The 22,449-nt window shown below is 42.9% G+C and overlaps 1 protein-coding gene across 6 annotated transcripts in view; it reads left to right on the forward strand.

Annotated features, from left to right (window-relative positions):
• NCOA6 (nuclear receptor coactivator 6) overlaps positions 1–22,449 on the forward strand; it is a 44,803-nt gene that overhangs the window by 13,586 nt on the left and 8,768 nt on the right. For 5 of the 6 annotated variants that reach the window (XM_051803217.1, XM_051803219.1, XM_051803220.1 and 2 more), the window contains exons 5-12: positions 1,723–1,878; positions 2,431–2,553; positions 3,960–4,088; positions 5,738–6,550; positions 9,184–9,330; positions 10,248–11,364; positions 17,131–17,252; positions 18,144–21,134. In XM_051803217.1, the coding sequence (XP_051659177.1) occupies positions 1,723–1,878; positions 2,431–2,553; positions 3,960–4,088; positions 5,738–6,550; positions 9,184–9,330; positions 10,248–11,364; positions 17,131–17,252; positions 18,144–21,134 (5,598 nt within the window). The remainder of the gene's footprint in view (positions 1–1,722; positions 1,879–2,430; positions 2,554–3,959; positions 4,089–5,737; positions 6,551–9,183; positions 9,331–10,247; positions 11,365–17,130; positions 17,253–18,143; positions 21,135–22,449) is intronic. The other variant, XM_051803223.1, reaches the window with a different exon arrangement.

A 22,449-nucleotide genomic window follows, 5' to 3' on the forward strand; every position in this document is an offset into this window, starting at 1 on the left:
CTGAGAAAGCAAATTTTTAAAATCATTGTCAAATTAATTTGAAAATTACCCATGTGACAAGTTATTTAAACTGATTCAGAGCAAAATAGGATATTCTGAATGTGGAGTTAGTAAATAACATGGGGATAGTCTAGGCAGATGCAGCGTTTCAAAAATGAGAAACTAGGGTGCAAATACAAAGAAATACCAAAACTGATAATGCAATTTTTGTGTGTAAAATATTGGAACATTAATAACAGTAAATATAGGATTGTTCAAACCTCCACAAAAGGGGATTTTAAAACTCCTCCTGTCATGTTTCCAGCGAAAACCAGGTTTATAGGTAGAACAAGGATGAATTTAATAATTCCATTACTGTAGCAGCAGAAGGGCTTGGTGAATTAGTGAAGATCAAGAGATTTCTAAATAGGAATGAGGTATTGGCATTCTTAACCAACATGTTCTTTAGAATCTAAAGGTTAACAAACTTTTGGTAAATCTGATGTTACAGTGGAAGAACTGGCTGCTGAAAATCTGGCCAATGCTTTTGGTTTTCAGAAAGCTTGAAACTGGAAGTTTATAATCCTTTATTAGGAGTATATTTTAATTTTCCTTAAATGCATTTTGTAGCAATCATTTAGGTAGGTATCACTTTGGATAATACATCCAACATGACTGCCCAACCTTTTTGCTGTTACTTTGAGAACTACTGATCTATGTAGAAACACTCATAAGTAGAACAGGTTTTCAGAAAACCTGCAACTACATATTTTGCATGACTTTAATATGCTTTTTGTAGTGGATTTAACATACTCAGAAAACTAAATAATATAGTAGAAAGTAATGAAATATTGCTAGGACTCTGTTGGCACTGGTCTTGTAAAAAAAAAAAAGATGGTTGCACAAGCATTTGTAGAGCAAATATTTCAAGGATTTCATTCCTGTGGTCAGTTTTTTCCCACATCCATTTGGTTCACGAATAGATTTCCTGTATCACTGGGCTGGAGCCCCTCTGCTCTGGAGCCAGGCTGGGAGAGCTGGGGTGTTCACCTGGGGAAAAGAAGGCTCCAGGAGACCTTAGAGCCCCTTCCAGTGCCTAAAGGGACTCCAGGAGAGCTGGAGAGGGACTAGGGACAAGGGATAGAGAGACAGGACAAGGGGGAATGGCTTCCCACTGCCAGAGGGCAGGGTGAGATGGGATATTGGTAAGGAATTCTTTCCTGTGAGGGTGGGGAGGCCCTGGCACAGGGTGCCCAGAGAAGCTGTGGCTGCCCCATCCCTGGAAGTGTCCAAGGCCAGGTTGGACGGGGCTTGGAGCAACCTGGGTTAGTGGAAGGTGTCCCTGCCCATGGCAGGTGATGGGACAAGATGAGCTTTAAGGTCCCTTCCAACCCAAACCTAATACGTGTAATTATATAAATTTGTTTTGGTGGATATTTTCTTATCTTTTCCAAACTAGTTTATCCACAGAATATTTCAATTTTTGAGTAATACTACCAAGTGATTATGTTGGCTATTGCATTGGGTATTATTTGGTTAGTTTTTTTATTGCTAATATTTGGAAAATCCCTGAAGTGGTTTGTCAGCATTGATCTGTGCAGGAGAAATCTCCTCTACCTGAGACTAACCACTAACAATTTTCAAAGCCAGTGTTTCAATTTTTTCATCTCTTTTAGCCAAGTTATTTCATCATGCATATTTGAAAACTGCCTTTTCACTGACTCTGACTGTTTTTCTGTTAAGAATCCAACAAGTTAAAAGTGCAAAAAATCGAACCTTGGAACAGCGTCCGTGTCACCTTCAATATTCCCCGGGAAGCTGCCGAGCGGCTGCGAATCCTGGCTCAGAATAACAACCAACAGCTTCGAGACTTGGGCATTCTCTCAGTTCAGATTGAAGGTATTTCACATGAATTTGCTTCCAAAGATAGAACTTAAGTAGACTCAACAAGCAATTTTGTGTACTTGGTTAATGTTGCAAAACTTCCAAGTTCCTACTTTAGTGTCAGTGAAAAGATAGCTCAAGACTTCTTTTTTTTCAAGAAAAAAATATAATACAAATGGAAGCTGAAAATCCTCTGGGCATCAGGAAACCGCCTGAAAAATGTTTTTTTGAGTGTTGGCTAGCAAAATGTGCACTGATTTTCTTTCCCTGTTGTTTCATATGAGGTTTTCTTTAAAATGAGTTTTCAGTGGATTTCACAGTTAAAATATCCATTCTGGACAATTGTCCAAGAGCACCCTCGGAATGAAACCAAGGACAGGTGGTGCTTGTCATGGCATTTGTTCTTCTTAAAACTGAAATCCAGAAGGGTAGTGTGATGTGTGTCCTAACATATAGGTGAAGTCTGTTCTTCCTTCCTTGACATTTTTTAAATGTCCTTCTGCAAATGTCTGTTATTCTGCTTTTCTGTCTCTCATTCTGCTCACCCAACCTGCACGTTACTTTTAGGGGAAGGTGCCATCAACTTGGCTCTGGCTCAGAGCAGAAGCCAGGATGTCCGGATCAACGGGCCACTGGGAGCAAGCAACGCTGTGCGGATGGAAACGGGCTTTCCCATGCAAGGGGGGCAAGGTAAACCCCTCAGGGTTTATCTGTGGAGCTTTATACACTTAGGAATTTGTTACTGAGCTAATCATGACATTTCACTGGCTGTAGCAACTATTGTTTGCAGAATTCTACTTGCCATTTTAATTAATGTGTGTTCGTGTTTTGTGCTGTTGAACCATGACCTGCATTATGTAAACTAAATTGTTGGCTGCATTTTGTCCCACAAACAGTGGAGTGATTTTGGTGGGGCCAACTGGTTTGTTTTGGGGTTGGTTTTTGGTTTTTTTATGGTTTGGTGGTTTGGAGTTTTCTCCATTTGGCTGGTTGGTCATTGTGTTTGCTACATAAGGCCTGTTAAAGCAGACGAGTCTAGTGTAGAGAATTCACTTGGAAATGGGCACACAGTCTCACTGTTCTGTTTGACTCCCTTCATGGAAATGAGCATAAGCATTTATTCAATGTACAATAATAAATCCATTAGAATTATGGGAAGGACAGGACACTGTCATTGCTACTCTTTATTTTCTGATAAACTTTCAAGATCTAGTCATAGAGAAGGAATTTTTGTGAAGAGATGTAGTTTCATTAAACTCTACATTTTATAGCATTGTATACGCATAAGGAATTTTTAACTACAAAATTCAGATTTTACAAAGAGTTTTTACAAAGAAAGCTACTGTATAATTTATTTTAATAGCTGAATCATAAAGCTAATTAATTAATATTTTAGTTAATAAGATTTAAAGCAATTTAAAAAAAAACAGGAGCATTTTTGGTCAGTTTATGTAAAATGCATTTGTGGCTGTTGATGAGAAGACATGGAAAGAACATTGCAACCCTGTAGAAACCTGATTAAATGGTAGTGAAGTTATTGTGCTTAACAAAGAATGTAAAACATTTAAAGAAGGGCTCTACTCTCTGCTGTGTGAATCATGACCTTTGTTTACTGTCTGCAGGCCAAACAGTGTAAATATAACAGCAATAACAGGGCAACAGTATCAATCATTTTATAAAATAGCAGTCTGTGGAAGTGAAACATTGAATTTTTTTCTCTCTTGCAACATCTCAGTTACTTTCTAGTTTCAGATTTTGCAAAAATCTGAGTTACATCTATAACTTTGATACAGTCTTGTGACTTGATGACTTCAGTGGCAAGTCAAGCTCACATTATTTCAGTAGTGTTTCCTTTTATATTCTTTTTAAAGATTTGGTGTTTAAGCTTCAGCATGACCTGAACTTGTTTGTTTGGTATCAGGGAATCTGAGCTTTTAGACAGAGGTGTGTCCTCAGGTTATTTCAGACAAACAGTTCTCAAAGTCTGAATGTTTTATTGACAAATATATATTTTTTTTTTGTTAAAAGAAAAAATCTAAAATTCTCCTCTGTGTGAAAACTGCAAGACTTGATAATTTCTATGTTTATTTTTTAAGGTTTAATAAGAATGAGCAATGCTACAGCTGTCATGATGTCCCAGACTGGAAATGTGCCCTCCTCTATGGTGGCAAGTGGTGCTAGTGCTGAGCTGCAGCCACGAACACCTCGGCCTTCCTCACAGCCAGGTGGTAAAACTTAGTCGCAGTACTGACCTGAAAATGTTCTTGTGTTTTTATTCTTCAACACACAGACTTGAGCATGTACTCATGTGAGCACTCCAGAATTGTCCTGGAGCATTTTCCCTGCCCTTCTGGGAACTACTTTCTGAGGAACCCTCTTTGCCCCTATTAATTTGTTAAAACTTTTCAAATAATTTGGATGCCTAATAAGTCACCAACTTGCTTGGTATTTTATGTTGAGCAGTGACGTGGTATTTTTCCAGTTGAACCGTTGTGACTGAGCTTTATCTTTAGCTAAAGGTAAGAGAAGGATTGGTTCAATGAGGCAGGAACGTTTCTGGTAAGAAGCAAATGCCCGAGACTGAGCACAAATGCTTTTCAGGAGGGGTAGGTAGACTAGAAGTTTTAGGACTGGGGATCTGGAGGGTGTGAATATTTAGGGTTTGTTCTTTGCAATTCTGATAGTGCAGCTTATTTGCATTTTGGAACTACAGAAAAAAGGGGCAGGTTATTACTTGTCCCTCCATAAAATGGTGGCAGTACTTGCCAAGTTCTGTAGAGTTGTTATTTATTCTTACAGATAGCATAAATGTTTTAAGTATTCTGGGTATATTAGTGTATGATATTACCTTAATTTTTTAACTGTTAGGAATAGCCCTAACAAGTGAATTACACATACAAACTGGAGGATGAGAGGCTGGAGAGCTGCCCTGGGGAAGGGGATCGGGTAGTTTGGGCTGAGGGCAACTGGAACAGGAGCCAGCAGTGCCCTGGCAGCCCCAAGGGCCAGCCCTGTCCAGAGGGGCATCAGGCCCAGCATTGCTGGCTGGATGAGGGGGGTCTGTCCCGCTCTGCTCTGCTCTGGGGCAGCTTCACCTCAGGTCCTGGGGGCAGTTTGGGCACCTCAGCTCATGAAGGACATCAGAGTGTGTCCAGAGGAGGAGGACCAGGATAGGGAAAGGGTTTGAGGGCAGGACTTAGGAGGAGCAGCTGAGGCCACTTGGCCCATTGAGTTCAGAGAAGAGAAGCCGAGGGCTGACCCCATCGCAGTCTGCACCTTCCTCACAGGGGGCAGCGCAGGCAGGGGCTGAGCTCCTCTCTCTGGGGCCAGTGATGGGACACAAGGAGGTGGAATGCAGGTGCATCACGAGAAGTTCAGATGGGATATTTGGAAAAGGTTCCTCACCCAGAGAGTGGTTGGTCCCTGGAACAGGCTCACCAGGGAAGTGGTCACAGCAGCAAGGCTGCCAGAGCTCAAGGAGTGTCTGGACAATGCTCTTAGTCCTGTGGTTAATTCTAGGTGGTCAGTGGGGAGTTGGACTCAGTGGTCCTTATGAGTCCTTTCCAGCTTGAGATATTCTGTGATTCTACAGTTCTAAGTGTGTAGAAGGCTCACATTAAACTGTAGCAACAAGCACTGTGGAACTGTCATGCTGTATTTTAGACGTTATAAGTTGATAAGACTTGGCTTCCCAGGACTCCCAGACATTTTAAAAACTTCTAAAGCATTGTCTGTTGGAGAAATTGGAAACTGGAGTGCGAGTTTTTATGCAGAGTAAGCAAATGCAAGCAAGCAATTTAGCCTTTCTTGTTTTGGGATGAGTTTTGTCTACAGTAGGTTATTTTTTTTTTGCTTTTCTTTGCTATTTTAATAGATGCAATGGACCCACTCTTATCTGGGCTAAATATCCAGCAGCAAAATCATCCATCGGGATCTTTAGCTCCCCAGCTCCATTCAATGCAGTCAGTTCCTGTAAACAGGCAGATGAACTCAGCCAACTTTCAGCAGCTACAGCAGCAGCAGTTGCAGAATCGTCCTCCCCAGCCACATCAGCAGCCACAGCAGGGTATTCGACCTTCATTCACTTCACCAGCACAGGTTCCAGTTCCCCCTGGCTGGAACCAGCTTCCTTCTGGAGCACTTCAGCCTCCTCCAACCCAGGGAGCATTGGGTGCATTGACAGTAAACCAGGGTTGGAAAAAGGCCCCATTGCCTGGACAAATGCAGCAGCAACTTCAAGCAAGACCATCTCTAGCAACAGTACAAACTCCTACTCATCCTCCACCTCCATATCCTTTTGGAAGCCAGCAAGCTTCCCAGGCTCACTCAAACTTTCCCCAGATGAGCAATCCTGGCCAGTTTACTGCTCCTCAAATGAAAAGCCTTCAGGGAGGGCCCTCACGAGTTCCTACGCCACTACAACAATCCCACCTGACCAACAAGTCTCCTGCTTCCTCTCCCTCCTCCTTCCAGCAGGGATCTCCTGCCTCATCTCCAACCGTTAACCAGACGCAGCAGCAGCTGGGACCAAGGCCTCCCCAGAGTAGCACGCTTCCCCAGGGATTCCAGCAGCCTGTCACTTCTCCTAGTCGTAATGCTATGGTGCAACAGGGGAATGTCCCCCCCAACTTCATGGTGATGCAGCAGCAAAACCAAGGTCCACAAGGTTTACACCCTGGTTTAGGAGGTAAGAAGTACTGAGACTTGTATTTTAAAAAGAAAAGAAAAGAGAAATAAAATGTCTAGAACAAAGGTTGCTGTTAGTTCTGAAAAGATCCTGTACAAGACAGAATATAGGCACAGATGGAGTATGAAGTGGGCATGGATGAATTAGCATCAGTATCACTTGGGTTCTCTTCCCTGTCTGTGTCCTGCAGTGTCACAGTGGCTGACCTAAGGATAGGCTCTGGGCCCCTGCAGAGTGGAGTTGCTGTGTACAGTTGTTACTGGTCATTACTGACAGTCATCCTCTTGACAGTTCTTCTGTTGCCTTTAAGCAAGCTTAGGATGTTTCAGAGATGGTGGAGGGCTTTTGTTTTGTTTTGGAGTTGTTCTTTTTTGGGGCAAGGGGAAGGATTTTTTTGAGAGAGAGTGTAATGGAATTAAATAAACATTTTCTTTCTCTCTTCAGCTTCCTCTGTCACCATTTACATTTTCTACTACAGAAATGAGGTGTTGTTTTACATCTTTCTTTCTAAGCTATGGATGTCTCTTCTTGACCCTGTCTTTATTTGTCAACAGTTTCTTCCCATTTAAAGAGGAAAGAGCTATTATTGCCATACTGTTATACTCTCTGCTCTGAAATTAAGAGGTTAAAGGATGTTTTAACTTCTCCTTTGGCTGCGTTGTCTTTAGTTTTCTCTTCAAACCAATGCACTCGCATCTTTTCCTTACTAATTCTAAAGTTCTTCTCTAACAGTGAAGGAATTTCTTTGGTCAGTCCCAAGATCTCTTTTGTGTTTTTTTTCCCCTTCAAGCTCTTGTAGTTCTGTGCAGACTTGTCGTGCTTCTCTCTGCTCACTCATTTGTTCACCTTTCTCTTGGATGCCTGCTCCCCGGCCCCATACACAAGCTCTTGCTTGAAAAAATTTCTTTGTGTACTTATTCTTTGTCCACCTACACATACATAAATATATTCTAGTGTCTTGCATTCTCATGCTGTACGTCTGAAATCTGCCCCAAACCTGTAAGGGATACCTGTTTCTTGTAAGGAACACCTGTTTCGTGGTGTGCTGATCAGGACAAGCTTCTTGTTTGCACTCTTTGTACCATGGGTCTCTTTTGAGTTCAGGTGAATTGTCTCAGTTTCAAGGTTCTCCTTTTAGGATCTGCCAGTGCCCTGTACTTTGTGTTTCTTATCTTGTCTCCATCTGGAAGAAGTTATTAATTGTTTATTATTGTCATATTTCCCTACAATTTTGCCTCACCAGCCGTATGTCCCCATCAGGAATCACAACCATGACCTCTAGGCAATATAATCTTTGCATTCTCCTTCCTTCCTGAGCAAACCTACTACAAACACAACCCTACTTTTTTTGAGTTAAAAATGACACTGCAAATAACTATTAAAATACGTTATGTGACCTCACTGTAGGTCTTATTGCATAAATTAGCAATCTTGCTGTGAGCTGTACCCTCAGCTGATATAAAAAGACAGGATTCTTTGGTTTCAACAAAACTGTGTTGGTGTAGATGAATGCACTCAAACACTTTGCATTTCACACAGTTAATTTAGCAAATCAGAATTTATATCAGATTTTTGAATAGACCAGGCTAACACTTTCTGGTTTTTCTCAGTTCAAGCGTTCCTATGTGGAAAACTTCCCTAAAAGTTGAGCAGAACTAAAACTAGAGTCCAGTGATGTGGTGTTTCAAGAAGTCTATGTTCCATATTTGTATCTTGTTGTTTGACCTGTAGACTTGATTACCTTGAAATATTAATTACAAACCTAAGACCAGATTAATTTACACAAACAGCACAATTAAGTGTGCAAGAAAGCTGTGACTGTGGAAGGAACCAAAGTCACATTCTGGCCCTAGGTCATAAGAATAAGGAGAGGGGCAGGGCTGGTTCTAAAAGTCTCAGGCGTTGTCTGTTTGACAGTGAGGTAAAAAGAAGTGGTTCTGTGGAATCCATCCATGCTGCTGCTGATGTTGGCAGGTTTCCTCTCTGTCCGAGAGCAGCAGTGATGTTTTGCTGTGCCAGAGTGTGAGCGCTGTGCCAGAGACAGGCCTGACAGAATTCCTTGCTCTTGCAGCAGGAATATCAGGGTTACTTGAATGAACAGCGGATCTGGACATGCTGAACCTGGAGGTTCCTCAGCCACTCTGGGATGAGAAGATCTTTTGAGTGTGTGTGCACACAGCAGCACTGATAAGGAATGTGTGCCTGGTGTGCTGCTGTCAGAGTTGTTGAGAGGAGCACACCACTGTAACAAAAATGCCGGTTGTTTGTGTATATGGAGTAAGTTAAAGGCCTACTAAGAGTTGAGATGAAGTGCAGCAGAAACCAGCAAAACTACATTACTTTAATTTCTAGTTTCTAAAAGTCAAACGTGGACTTTTCACCTCCTCTATGTGGTAAGTTTTGTACTTAAATTACAGATTGAAATGAGTCATAGTAATTTGTTAGGCAGGATTATTGCACAGATAATAACTATAAATGTCTTCAGTGGGTTTTGTATATTGGCAAAAAACACTTTCTACCTAAACCTGTAACGTGACAGCACAGACTCAAAGGTATTCTCCAATTATAGATTTTCTCTTTTTTTATTTCTTCCCGTTTTCCATATTTACTAATAAGAAAATTCTCCTGTTCAGGAATGCCCAAGCGCCTTCCGCCAGGGTTCCCTGCAGGCCAGGCTAACCAGAACTTCCTGCAAGGGCAGGTGCCTTCCACAGCTCCAGGAACACCAGGGAACAGTGGAGCACCACAGCTGCAAACCAGCCAGAACGTGCAGCACACAGGTCTGACTGCAATGAGTGTTCCTCAGCTTTTTCCTTCCAGAGCACGAGATGCCTTTACCTGCGTTACACAGACCCTAAACCATAAACTCTTGCCATTAAGAGGGAGTTGCTGACTGGGGCTGCAGCAGCATTCTGTGTGTATTGCTGGATGAGGAAAAGCAAAGCATGAGGCTGCTGTATTTTCTCAAACAGCCCAACTATTACTGATGAGGACTGCGGTCCTGAGCTCAAGAAGTAGCTGTTAAGAAACTGAATGAAAGGAGCAAATTTGAAGGCAAGGGGTAATAAAGATTCAACACAAAAAAAATTTCTTGTCCAGAAAAAAAAAAGGAAAATTATCTTAGAAGCACAATAACAAAATAATCTTGTTCTGCTTTGAAAAAGTTATTTATTAGTTCCTTAGTAAGCTTTGGAAGTCTGCTTACAGTGTGAAAATGAAATGTTTCACAAATGTCTCCATTTAACAATTCAGTTATTAGTCTTTTGTCTGGATTATGGAAACCCTGATAATGTAATTTCATCAGTATTCCATGTACATTTATTCTTTAACCCATTATAAAGTAACATCAAGGTTTGAAGCTTATTTTGGTTAGGAATTACTCTACTGACATTATGGAAGATTTTCAAACTTAGGTACAGATAACAACTGAAATTAAGTTTCTATTCTGTCTCCTGCAGTGGGGTACAGGGGAAGGACTAGTCCAAGTTCTTATTTTGAGATGTATGATCTTCTGTTTTGGCAACTAACATGTATCTATAGCATCAAATATCACATTCCAGAACTGCAAATATGAGAGATATTTCAGTTCTTGGAAAAGGGAGGAAAACAATTCTGGAGAAATTACTCAGCATCAAAAGGTGTGAAAACTCTTACACCAATTAGTCTCTTACTTGTGTTTTCTTTTTATTTTCCTAAGGTGGCCAAGGATCTGGACCTCCTCAAACTCAGATGCAAGCAGCACACGGCCCACCAAATATGATGCAGACCAATCTAATGGGACTTCATGGAAATATGAACAACCAGCAGGCTGGTGCTACTGGGGTACCACAGGTTAACATGGGCAACATGCAGGGACAGCCTCAACAAGGACCACAGTCCCAGCTTATGGGGATGCATCAGCAAATTGTGTCCTCTCAAGGACAGATGGTGAACATTCAGGCTCAGGGATCACTGAACCCTCAAAACCAGATGATACTTTCGCGAACTCAGCTCATACCACAAGGCCAAATGATGGTGACACCACAAAACCAAAATCTTGGTCCCTCTCCCCAAAGGATGACCCCACCTAAACAGATGATTCCCCAGCAGGGACAGCAGATGATGTCCACACACGGTCAGATGATGGGACCTCAGGGCCAGGTCTTGCTACAGCAAAACTCGATGATGGAACAGATGATGACCACTCAGATGCAAGGAAATAAACAGCCTTTTAGTACTCAGAACCAGTCCAATGTTATGACGGGGCCAGCTCAACTGATGAGAGGACCAACGCCAAACATGCAAGGAAACATGGTGCAATTCACTGGGCAGATGATGGCACAGCAAGGCCCCGTGAATGGGAATCCTTCTCAGGTGATGGGAATTCAAGGACAAGTTTTAAGACCCACTGGACCTGGTCCTCACATATCTCAGCAGCTTGGGGACACAACTCCTACAACAAACAACGATGTGAACTTGACACAGATGTTACCTGAGGTTCCTGTGCAGCAGCCAAACATGGTGCCTTCTCATATGCAAGGAATGCAAGGAAACAATGCTTCAGGGAGTCATTTCTCTGGCCATGGGCTGCCTTTCAGTCCAGGGTTTAGTGGAACGCCAAATGGGAATCAGGTTTCCTGTGGGCAGAATCCTGTGTTTCCTGTCAATAAAGATGTGACACTCACAAGTCCACTCTTGGTTAACCTTCTCCAAAGCGATATATCAGCAGGACACTTTGGTGTGAACAACAAACAAAATAATCAGAATCCCAACAAGCCAAAGAAGAAGAAACCTCCAAGGAAGAAGAAAAATAATCAACAGCTAGAACAAACAACGTAGGTTTAACATTACAGTGTTTTTTATAAGGGGCGTGGGGAAGCTCCACAGGCACCTTATCAGTGTTTTATCAGCAAGTTACGGGTGAGAAAGGACCTGTATTAATTCATGTTGTAGCAGTTCCTTGCAACAGTTACTCTCAAGAGTCTGTCATTGGAATGTTTGTTCAAGATTAAAAATAACATGCAAATATCCAAACTCAGTTATAAACCCAATTATACCAGCATTGTTCCTTACCTTTACTAGGTGAAGGAAGTTTAGCATGTGGCCCATGGTGCCACAGCCCTTGGAAGAGGAGGCTGCCTTATTTGAGCAGTCTGACAGCTACAATCAAAGAAGTACTTTCAGAAGAATTAGAAGCCTCCATAAACATGTGTAGTAGAGATTTTTGGGGGTTATTTCCTGAATTATATACATATCCTGACACATTTCCACCTGGAATTGAGCTGGACTTCTCTCTTAGTTGAAGCTGCAGCTAGAATTTAGAGGGAGGAACTTGGTACTTTCTGGGGATGAGATTAATGAGTCCAAGCAGTGCTGGTCTTCCTCGCCTAGGAGAGATTAGGAAGGAAAAAAAAAAAACCCACAACTCTTGAGTGGAAGGAGGCAAATGGATAATATTGGAAGATAATGAGTGAATGTGCCTGTTTAGTGGACATACAAGATTGCAGAATCTCTTCTTTCCCTTTTGGCCAGTACATTCTTCCTTGACCAGCTGTCCTGTAACGGTTTGCCATTGACAGTCTGCTAACACCAGCACAGGGTAAATCCTGTTGCTGTCCCATTATTCATCTTAAATGGTGAAGGCAGATACACTATATCTAATTATCCTGATGCTGCAGATGAACCCCAGAAGCATTGACAGGAATCCACTTGATGGAACTTCTGGGGATTGTTTACAGTTTGCTTTAGGAAAAATGGAAAAATTTAGCACATAAAATTATAACTCAGGAATATCCAAATATCCAAATTAAATTCTTAAAACCAAACAAAAAGGTAGCAATGGCACATTAAGCTCCTAATGTGGCTCTGGTTCCACCAGTCCCACTCCTCTGAGTGATCGTTATGTGTCTAGGCTGAAGTTTGTGCTGCCTTTCCCAGGGATACATATACAGTTCAGTGCAAAGAGAAGATGGCATCAAGTACTGAGCAACTACTTAATATTTTAATTTTTCCCTTAGTTATTCAGTGTGTAACCCCAACCTGCATTTTCTGCACAGTGTCAAGACTCCTTCATGAAGATGGAATTAATAATCTCACGAACATTTTAATTCTGGACTGAAACAACTCACATCATCTATAGCAAGTGATCTTTTGTGGCAATCATTAATTGGCTTAACTAGTACAAAAATAAAACGCAGAAATGCTGTAAGGTAAAGCAAAGCATGCTAATTTAATAGACTGTGAAAAAAGCTACACAACTTGCTGTGTAGTTGTTTACAGTCATGGTATGAGGAGGACACAGTCTGTGGCCAGCTGTGGAAACCTGGGTAAATTAACTTGACTAGAACCAAGGGACCGCTGTGTGGCTGGTCTGCAGCTTCAGGGGGACTTGGAAACCGTATCACAGACACAGGCTCCTCCAGTCCAAAGAGATTCCAATAAAATAATAGTAACCACTGCTTAGCAAGCACCTTGCCATGGAAGTGACAGAGGATTCAGAGGAAGCAGAGGAGTTGGCATTGTCTTCTGAAAAGAAAATCCATTAATCATTAAAAAAACCCTTGTTAGGATTTTATTTTCATTGGCCTTACTGATGTGCACCCAGCCTCAGTGTGGCCTGGGAATATCAGTAAATGGATCTATAAAATTCTCTCCTCTGAGCTTACACAGCCCCACAAGACTATTTGCTTATTAAAAAGTTTTCTCAGTAGGAGAAGCCTAAATTGCAGCTTTTCTGTTGAACTATGACAACTCAATTCTAGCTCCTAAATAAGGCTCTGATCAGATTTCAGTGTAATTAACAAAGGAAATACCACTTGGTACTTACTCTATTACTTAAATTTTCAGCTCATGTTCTCTGCCATTGCAGAATGTTGTTCTGATATGAATTTGCATTTTGGTTCTAAATGGACTATATCCTTGCAGAAGCATTAAGAAGGGAACTGTTCTCACACATGTTTCTGAGATTAATCTCCAGCAAAAGGAAGGTAACTGCAGTGGAAGCTGGCTGCAATACCTTCCTGCTTCCCTCGCTCTTGGCTTCCCTTGCATTGTTAGGCAAGCTCAGCATTTTCCTAACTTGGAATTGCTGATTCTTTTAAATCTGATTTGGATCACTTTCTTTGTCATCAGAAGCAAATATGATGCTTTTCAACATCCTCTCTGTCATGCTTACTCAGAAATTTTATAATTCAGAGCAGCAAGCCTTGTGTGGAAATGCAGCTAATTTGATAAATACATTAAAAAGAAATAATTTCAGAGAAGTAATAAAAGTACCATTAGTAATATGGATTGCAGACTGAGCATATTGGAATGTAAATAGGGTAAGCAATAAGCTATTGAAAGAGTTTATTCAACTGAGTCTAAAATAGTTTTAAGGGTTTGCTTAGTTGAGCAGCTTGGCATTGAAATGAAACCCAGGACATTTTGGAGAAGTAGGTTGTTTAAAAGTGTTCGTCATGTTTGTTCTGAACCTGAAGACTGTAGGTAATGGGATGTAAACTGAGGACCAAGATGCTGGATGAAATGGGATTGCAGATCAAACACCTTGGTTAATTCTATTAAATCCATGCACAAACAAGCAGTTGTTTAATGTTCCCCTGTGCACAGGCCATGAACATCCTGTGTGCTGCTAGAATAGAACTAACCTGCTGGGTAAGGCCACTGCTGGCATTTGGGTTTGCAGAGCCCAGAGCAGGTGGTGACAGCCCTGCAGGACAAAGGGGCTTTTCTCAACCAGACTCGCAGCGTTTCACCGCAGGGCTGAGGGTGACAGACCCTCCCCAGCTGGGAAGTGGCCCTCCCTCAGCAGCACAGGACGAGCCTTTCTGTACCACAGGAACTGTTGCAGAGCACTGTACTGAGCCAGCAAGGTTGGCTTTGCCACATCTGTGCTGTCATTTTATGTTTGCTCGCTTTGTTACAGCAGCTACTGCCTTTTGTGGTTTGGTTGATTTTGTTTGGGTTTTCTTGGGGCTCTCTCTCCACTCTGACAAGGGATTTTGTATCTGAAGGTTGTACTTGAGAATGCAGCTGGTGAGCAGAGAGTTTGCTGATGACAATCCAGACTGTACCTAATGTGCAGTTACCTTTTTATATTTTTTTACATTCAGAGCAACAGAAAAGAAGAATAAATGTAGAATATTTTGTCCCTCTCACACAAACCTCATCTTGTTATGAATATTCATAATTGGGTGGGGGGGTGTTGATGAGTGGTGGTTGCTAAACATGCCCCGTGAATTTCAGCTACATTCAAATGATGTTTAAATTTTCCAGCAATGACAGCAGCAGTCTCTCCTACCATAACTGCTCACCCAAGGTGAGCAAACCAACCTTGGGTCTGTTTTGCCGGGTTTGCACAGCTGCCTGATCAGATCCATCTGGCAGGAGGTGTTTGCTAAGGATCCATCTTGCACCAGTATTGTTTTCAAGGTTAAACTTGCCTGTGCTGTGGTGCTCTGTATCAGCTTTTAGCTGGTCTTTAACTGTTGCATTTTTAATCTCCCACCATTATAAATAAATCATAAATAGCAAAATTGCAAATTTGAGATTGTATTCACAATTTTAGGCAGTTCTTTCAGTTCACATGGCTGGTACATGCTCCAAAGGCTGCAGCTCCTCTGGGTAATTTTCTTGTCAGAATTTTTGTTCATTTGTGGCTGCTAATATAATGCTCAGGGGCATACCTATCCATTTTACCAGTATTCATCAAATTCGTTGGTGGAGGCAGGTAAGTCTACACCACCTGCCTCACAAAAACTGGTGGTGTGCTGGATTAGACACAGGGTTTTACTCCAAATGCTTTCTTGGCAGTCCTTGACCTCAGCAGCAGTGCTTGGAACAGCTCTGTGTTTGCCCCATTCCTCACCTTTTCTTCCTCTTGGTTTATGTTCTTCCCAGTTGTGACCTGTGAAACCCAGGGATTTCCAGTCACACACTGCTTTTTGAATATTGATTCGGTAGCTGATAGAATGTTAGGACTGGCCTGGGTCTCTCCATGTCAGCTCTACAGGTGCCGGAAACTGTTACTCTCAAGTAAAATTAAATAGGATAGATCTCTCCATCCTTATGTACTTCACATTCTCATTTTGCTGAAGTGTCTTTTTTCCGTGGCATTTCTGCATGATTCTGCCTCTCTTAGTTGGAAGTGGACTGACTTTGATGTCTTTAATTTTAGCTTAGAGCTTTTCTTATGTAGATCTCCCCACTACGTTCTTATGCAGATGATAAGCAATTAAGGTCTTCTGCTCTTCATCCCTCTTTATTTTACGTGTCCTGACCATATTGATAGCTATAGAAATTTTGGTTTTTTCTAAACAGGCAAAAACTGTCTTGTTTCAGTGGAAGTATTGGGGATCGAGTCTGAGCAATTTTAAATTGTCCTAGAGAGTCTCCTGGAGCATCAGGTACCCTGGAAGAAGGACTTGGGGAATGCTGGGGGATGAAAAACTGAATGTGACCGAGCAATGTGCACTCATAGCCCAGAACACCCTGTGTCCTGGGCTCATCCCACAGCGTGGGCAGCAGGTCAGTGGGGCATTCTGCCCCTCTACTCTGCTCAGAGGAGACTCCACCTGCAGTGCTGCCTCCAGCTCTGGGGCACAAGAAGGTTGTGGGGCTGTTGGAGCGAGTCCAGAGGAGGCCATGGAGATGCTCTGAGGGCTGGAACCCCTCTGCTCTGGAGCCAGGCTGAGAGAGCTGGGGGTGTTCACCTGGAGAAGAGAAGGCTCCAGGGAGACCTGAGAGCCCCTTCCAGGGCCTAAAGGGACTCCAGGAGAGCTGAAGAGGGACTTGGGACAAGGGATGGAGGGACAGGACAGGGGGGAATGGCTTCTCCCTGCCAGAGGACAGGGATAGATGGGATACTGAGATGAATCTTCCCTGTGAGGGTGGGGAGTCCCTGGTTGCCCAGAGCAGCTGTGGCTGCCCCATCCCTGGAAGTGTCCAAGGCCAGGTTGGATGGGGCTTGGAGCAACCTGGGATAGTGCAAGGTGTCCCTGCCTGTGGCAGGGGTTGAAAAAAGATGAGTTTTAAGGTCCCTTCCAAGCCAGACCAGTCTGGGGTCACTTATGGAGCCTCAGTCCCACACAGAGGCCTGTGCTCTGGAGGGTCACGGGCATATCTGACGTGTCAGTGCAGTTTGCGGTGATGGGATCGGAGGTCTCTGATACCTGAGCAAGTCACTTCTGGAATAAATGGTGCTACCTTTAAAATTAATTAAAAATGCATCTACCCATAGCACTTGCTTATCTATACAGATGTCATTCTAGCCTGTTTGGCTGGAAAAAATATATAGCTATATTATTTGGAATATCCATTGGCATTTTCTTAGTTATAAAACTAGGATTCAAGGTAGAAATAAACGTTTTAAGATCAGTAGAACACCAGGCAACTTGTTTCCTTTTCTGTAATATTTTAGGCAGAGGAGGGACTATACACAGACCTGGGATCTGTGTTCCAGTTTGGCATGTTGCATCAGAGGCATTTTAGTGGGTTATTCTAGGTCTGTGGAAAGTGCTAGGAATTAATTGAGTACTTAGTTATAGAAGCAGAAATCAAACACTGATTTAACTGGATCTTAATTGCAGTTATGTTTCTTTCAGTTCTTCAGAACCACGTCCAGCTGGCCTGGAGGAGAGTGATCAGTCGTCGATGTCTGGAGACCAAGGAATGAATTTAGATAAGTCAGGCCCTAAACTCTCAGATTTTGCAAGTAGGCCACCAGGTAGTAGGACTGTTCTGTGGATTATCTAAATGTAATAAGGAGAGCTTTTAATTGATCTTTTAACTGTTCTATTTTATTTGTGCTATCACACATTCAAATTTAAACCTGTTTTCCTCCTAGTAAGTAATTGATACCATTGTTTAAGTGTTCTCTTTGAATTAGCTCAAAATGAAGAGGTGGCCAGGTTCTCATGTATCATCTTGCAGGTACCATGCTGAAAACTGCAGAGTTATTCAGCAATAACATAATTGATTAAAAAAATCGTATTTCTAGCTCTAGCACAGACTGATGTCTTAAAAATTTAGCATTAACCTATAACTGATTTTTCAGAATAAATAGGGGTTGTTGTTGAAATTATCCTTTGCACGTAGAGAGGATTAAATCTAACGTCTGCAACAGGATTTCTGTTACAAACCACACAAGTGATTCTTAACACTGTTTTTGGCCAAGTAATACACGTCAGGTTCTGCTTTGTACACCAGAAAATGTCAGGTCTGTAGCAGATATACTGGTCCATGACCCTCAGGGGCTGTCAAACTCTGGAGTTGGTTTTAAGGAATATTAATTAGTGAAAGTCCAACTCTGCATTTGTCAGTGAAATGACATGGGCTGTTGCAGAGACTTTTCTGGTGGCATGAATCTGAGTTAATAGCTGATACAACACTAAGAGATCTCCAGTTAAATCCCACACATCATACATTAAGTAAAAGTATTTTTATGAATTAAGTAAAATCGTTGGCCATGTTTGCGTAGCCTGTTCTGTTAATGTGGCTCTCGCACAAGATAAACAGGCTCCAGGCTGTACTTTCTATCCAGTCCTGTTTGTTACTGAAATTCTGCTTCTCCTGATATTTGGTTGGTTTTAATGAATGTGTCATCCTGTTGTCTTAGGTTATCCATCTCAGGCAGTGGAGCAAAGGCCACTTCAGCAGATGCCACCTCAGCTCATGCCACACACACAGCAGCCCCAGCCCCAGCAGCAGCAGCAGCAGCAGCCCCAGCCAACACCACAGCCAGCCCAGGCACCCACACAGACGCCGCAGCAGCAGCAGCAGCAGATGATGATGATGCTGATGATGCAGCAGGATCCCAAATCGGTCCGGCTGCCTGTGCCGCAGGGAGTTCACCCACCCAGAGGGCCTCTGAACCCAGATGCTCAGCGAATGCCAATGCAGCAGAGTGGGAACATGCCAGTAATGGTGAACCTCCAAGGGCCTGGATCAGTGCCTCCATCTCCTGATAAGCAAAGAATTGCCTTGACGGGCAATCCTCCTCTGGGAAGTAATGCAAGAAAAATGGTTTATCCGGATAATGTACAGAATCCTTCCAGCTCACCCCTCAGAGAGGTTTCATCAGTATCCTCACTTCCAGAAGGAGGTGGAGCTGAGGGCCCCCCAACATCAGGAGCTCAGAATAATTTGACATCTCATTTAGTAGTTTCACAGAACCAATTAATGATGACAGGACCCAAGCCTGGACCGTCCCCACTTTCAACTGCCCAAGGTGCAAGTCCTCAGCAGCAGTCTAGTTCTCTGCCTAGTGCTCTTACACACCATTTTCCAAATGTTGCTGCCCCATCACAAACTTCAAGGCCTAAAACCCCAAACAGAGCAAGCCCAAGGCCATACTATCCTCAGACTCCTAATAACCGTCCACCAAGCACAGAACCCTCAGAAATAAGCTTGTCTCCAGAGAGGCTCAATGCTTCTATAGCTGGTCTTTTCCCTCCCCAGATCAATATTCCTTTACCTCCCAGGCCTAATCTCAATAGAGGATTTGATCAGCAGGGTCTGAATCCCACTACTTTAAAGGCCATTGGACAAGCCCCATCAAATCTAACAATTAACAATCAGTCTGCTTTTACAGCCTCACAGTCACACAAATTGGAAGGTGTGGTCATTAATTCAGGCAAACAAACCAACACTGGAGGAACAAAAAGAGCAAGTCCAAGCAATAGTCGAAGGTCCAGTCCTGGATCCAGTAGGAAAACTACACCAAGCCCTGGCAGACAGAATTCAAAAACAGCTAAATTATCATTGACAACTCAACAGAACCCATCTCTCTTGCAGAACATGGAATTACAGAGAAATATGATGGCTGGTCCCTCTTCTTTGCCAACACCTGTGACTACAAGTTTTCAAAATAATCCCATGCAAAGTAACCAGAGTCCTGCAATTTCTGTACCTGCTGTGACTGGCATTCCTGAAGACAATAAGGAGCCCCTAAGTGTGCCTCAAGATACTGAGAGCCAAAGTGCACAAGGTGTCCAAGGTAACAAAGACCAGCCCAGTATTGAACTCAAAGGTATCCCTACTCCAGAAATGAAGGTGTTGATTCCAGAAGAACAGTCAAAAAAAGATGGGCAAGGCTTAGACACTAGCAAGCTTCCAGTCATGGAGGAAAGTAAAACCATGGTATCTCCAGCTATGAGGGAGGCCCCAACTTCTTTAAGTCAACTTCTTGACAATTCTGGAGCTCCTAATGTAACCATTAAGCCCCCTGGGCTGACTGGTCTTGAAATGGCACCGATAGTCACCACTGGTGAGGAGCTAAAGAAGATAGCTGTCATTCCGCCACTGCAGGATTCATCCTTGAGCAAGGAGCCCTCCAGTTCACTTAACTTGCCTCAAAACAATGATCCCTGTCCAAATCCAGGGCACCAAGAACTGGGAGAAGTAAACTCAACCATGGCACAGAGTGTTCCACCAGTAATGCAGAGGCCTGTCAACTCTTCTTCTGTTTCAGGTCCTTTAGCCCCCAACCAGATAACAGTTTTTGTGACTTCCAACCCTATTACATCTGCTGCTAATACATCAGCTCCATTGCCATCTCACTTGCCACCTGCATTAGTGTCCACTGTTGTCACAATGCCCAATGTGGGGAGCAAAGTGATGGTTTCAGAGGGACAGTCAGCGGTTCAGTCCAATGCCCGGCCACAGTTCATTACACCTGTTTTTATAAACTCATCCTCAATAATTCAGGTTATGAAGGGCTCTCAGTCCAGCACGATTCCAGCAGCCCCCATGACTTCTAACTCCAGCCTGATGCCTCAGTCGGTCGCAGTTGTTGGTCCTTTGCATATCCCACAGAGTATCAAGTTCTCCTCGGGGCCCACTCCTCCCAGTACATCATCCAGCAGTCCTGTGTCCAGTATTCCCACCAGCAGGTCACTGGTTCTGAATCCCTTGGCATCTCCTGTTCAGCTGCCGCCTTCTGCTACAGCTTCTTCCAGTGTTGCTTCACATCTTCCTGCTCAGCAAGTCAAGGACTTCAATCCAGAGGAGACTTCCCAAGGTGGTGGGTCGGGTGACCAGAGCTGTCTGCCAGCAGTGCAGCCAGGACCTGTTGTTTCACCTCTGCTTACGAGCAGCCCGGGATCTGGGAACAGACGCAGCCCTGTTTCATCGAGCAAGGGAAAGGGAAAAGTAGACAAGATTGGCCAACTCTTGCTGACTAAAGCATGCAAGAAAGTCACTGGCTCCCTGGAGAAAGGGGAAGAGCAGTACGCTTTGGATGGAGAAACAGAAGGTCAGGGACTGGAAACATCAGTTCCAAATAGTTTGGGAACAGAGCAACCACCAGCAGAACTAGATAACAAAACTGTGACCCCTCCAGCACACAGTCTTACAAAACAGAGCACTTCTGGGCCTGGCAGCTCGAGCCTCAGCCCCACGGCTCCTGCTCCTGCCTCCACGTCCCCGAGCACACCCACGAGCACTCCTGCCCCCACTGCGCTCCCGGCTGGAGCCCCCCCGGCAGCCCCGGAGCCCCCCGGGCCCAGCGGGAACAGCAGTGCCCCCGGCGGGGCCCCGGCCGAGCTCCCCGGGGGCGCCGGGGCGGAGGAGAAGGCGGGAGCACCGCAAGAGCTGCTGCCGAGCGCAGGTAAGTGCAGTGCTGCCCGGGGAGGGGAGAATGGGATTGCTGCTGTAAATCCCCACGTGCTGCTTTCCGTGAACATCATAAAGTGTAGGCACTGCAACCAAGGCTGACGCTTTTTTGTTCCTAATCTCTGAGTGATACACAGGTTGGTATTCACCAAGATTCAAGTTCCAGAAGTTTTATTTCAGTTTCCATTTGCTGCTTAAGTGGGGTATTTGTCATGAACATATGGTGCAAGAACAGAGTAACTTCATGTAAATGTTGGAAGCAGGGAGAAAACGTGGACGCATCAGTAATGACAAATATTTTATATTGGTAGATACACTGGTACTCTGCTTTGGTCTTGCCAGAGACTTTTTAAATTTCAATTTATTGATTTAAATATTATATTTTTAATTAATCCTAATAATACTACTTCCCTCTTTGAATAACCTTAATCCTCTAGGGAAATAACTGAATAACCTCCAGAAGAGAAAAAAAACCAAACCCATACCAAGTCCCCATTTGTCTAGGGAATAACTTAAATAACATTTCAGACAAATTCCTGAAAAAGTGATTAGAATTGCATCTAATATAAAAACATAAAATACCTTCACATATGAGCTCTTTTCTCCTATGTTATTTTAATTTGAACATCTAGCAGACTTTATATATGACATTTTTAATTTATTAAATATGGTGTGAAAATAAACCCATCACTCCTGAAGTAAGCTGAGTGTCTGTTCTGCTTTACAACATGAATTAGACACAGAAGATAAAATTATGGAAAATAAAATCCACAGAAGTCAAGGGAACTGAGAGATTCAGCCTCAGTGTGACTTTCCCTGTGGCTATTGGATGTTTTAGCTGTATGCCACTGGCAAATGAAGCCTTTGAGCTTCAGAGAATGAATTCTGGTTTTTTAGGAGAAAAATGGAAGTGTATACTGTTTATTTAAACAGGAATGTTTAACTTTTTGTCTTCCTGTTCTCCATAAGTTTGTTAGCACATATAAGAGAAGACTAGAAAGCATTACTGCAGCAAAAATTATTTTTCCATCTTACTTTTTTTACTTGGCAATCTAAGAAATGTGAAGTTGCATCATCTTTTTGCCGAAGGATTTCAAGGGTGACTCTGGAGCATATTTTGCACTTTATTTGAAAGAGTGAGGGCATTGATTCGTTAACAAAGATGCCATTTTCTCCCAGAACTTCTGTTGGAATGAGCATTAAAATGAGAAACTGTTGAATTTCTAGGACTTCTTTTAATTTCTCAATCTACTGAAAAATCGTTACCTTTAAAAATGTGGTTTATATACTCAATTTCATCACTTATTCTA

This window comes from Manacus candei, unplaced genomic scaffold (assembly GCF_025592945.1).
Source record: "Manacus candei isolate 608988 ecotype Guabito, Panama unplaced genomic scaffold, ASM2559294v1 h1tg000057l, whole genome shotgun sequence".
In the NCBI taxonomy this organism is placed as follows: Eukaryota; Metazoa; Chordata; class Aves; order Passeriformes; family Pipridae; genus Manacus; species Manacus candei.